A 1,125-nucleotide genomic window follows, 5' to 3' on the forward strand; every position below is an offset into this window, starting at 1 on the left:
GGGGGAGGGATCTGGGGTTTGTGAGGTTGTGGGGCCACGAGAGGCCTCTGGGAATGGCAAATCCGACTGTCGGCAGGTTCCCAGCAGGAAATCGGGGATGGGGAGGGTTTGGGATCCAGGGGAAACCCTGAAGGACTGACCTCATTGCCCGGATTTTCCAGCCCCAAACAAGGAGCTGGAAAAGGCCCCGGAATTCCCCTGGAATGTGGCAATTCCCAGGACCCTCACCTCCTCCCCGAAGTTGATGATGTCCACGTTGACCTTCTCCTTCTTCAGGCGCTTGGCCAGCTTCACCAGCTGGGGAGAGGCAGCAATTCCCTGGGACCAGCGGGACCTGGGACCTGGCCCAGCGCCCGGATCCCACTGACACTCTGGGTTTGGTCCTGAATCGGCTGCCCAGGGATCAGCTCAGGGATCCACGCCAGGGATCAGCTCAGGGATCCACGCTTGTGACTCCTCAATCCTGGGCTGAGCTCTGGATTTTCTGGATTTTCTGATCCCATTGTTATCCCGTGATCCCAGCCCCGATCCCGTTGTTATCCCGTGACCGTTCCCGTGATCCCGGCCCCATCATGCCCGCCCGGCACTCACGTCCTTGTCGCTGTCGTGCACGGGGCTGCCCACGAAGGCGATGATTCTCATCTTGTGGTTCTTGCCCTGGCGGTGCTTCAGCGCCAGCTGCACCAAAACCACGGATGTGGGGCCATTCCCGGGAAAATGGGATCCCCTGCCCCAGATCCCAGGAAAACGGGGATCCCCTGCCCCAGATCCCAGGAAAACGGGGATCCCCTGCCCAATTCCCAGCATCTGCCCCAGGGATGGGGCTCCAGGGGGGCACAGCAGGGCTGGGCTGAAAACCCTGGGATTTACGGGGGATTTCTGTGGAATTCCCATGGATTGATGGTAGATTTCTGTGAAATTCCCATGGATTTATGTCCACGGATTTCTGTGAAATTCCCATGGATTTACGGTGGATTTCTGTGGATTTCTGTGAAAGTCCCCCAGATCATGCTTTAAAGCCTCTGGCACCGTTTTCAGCACAAACACCCAGGGACACCCCGAATTTCCCCCAGCTAAGACCCTGGGAGGAGCCCATTTCCCACAGCCACGCCCTGAAAGCTCGGG

General features: G+C 58.7%; 1 protein-coding gene across 1 annotated transcript in view; it reads right to left on the bottom strand.

Moving 5' to 3' along the window:
- PSMD4 (proteasome 26S subunit, non-ATPase 4) overlaps window positions 1-1,125 on the bottom strand; it is a 7,932-nt gene that overhangs the window by 4,929 nt on the left and 1,878 nt on the right. The window contains exons 3-4 of the mRNA XM_031065543.1: window positions 592-911; window positions 149-297 (exon numbers count right to left, since the gene is read on the bottom strand). Of these exons, the coding sequence (XP_030921403.1) occupies window positions 149-297; window positions 592-911 (469 nt within the window). The remainder of the gene's footprint in view (window positions 1-148; window positions 298-591; window positions 912-1,125) is intronic.

The sequence above is a fragment of the Geospiza fortis genome, unplaced genomic scaffold (genome assembly GCF_000277835.1).
Source record: "Geospiza fortis unplaced genomic scaffold, GeoFor_1.0 scaffold427, whole genome shotgun sequence".
In the NCBI taxonomy this organism is placed as follows: Eukaryota; Metazoa; Chordata; class Aves; order Passeriformes; family Thraupidae; genus Geospiza; species Geospiza fortis.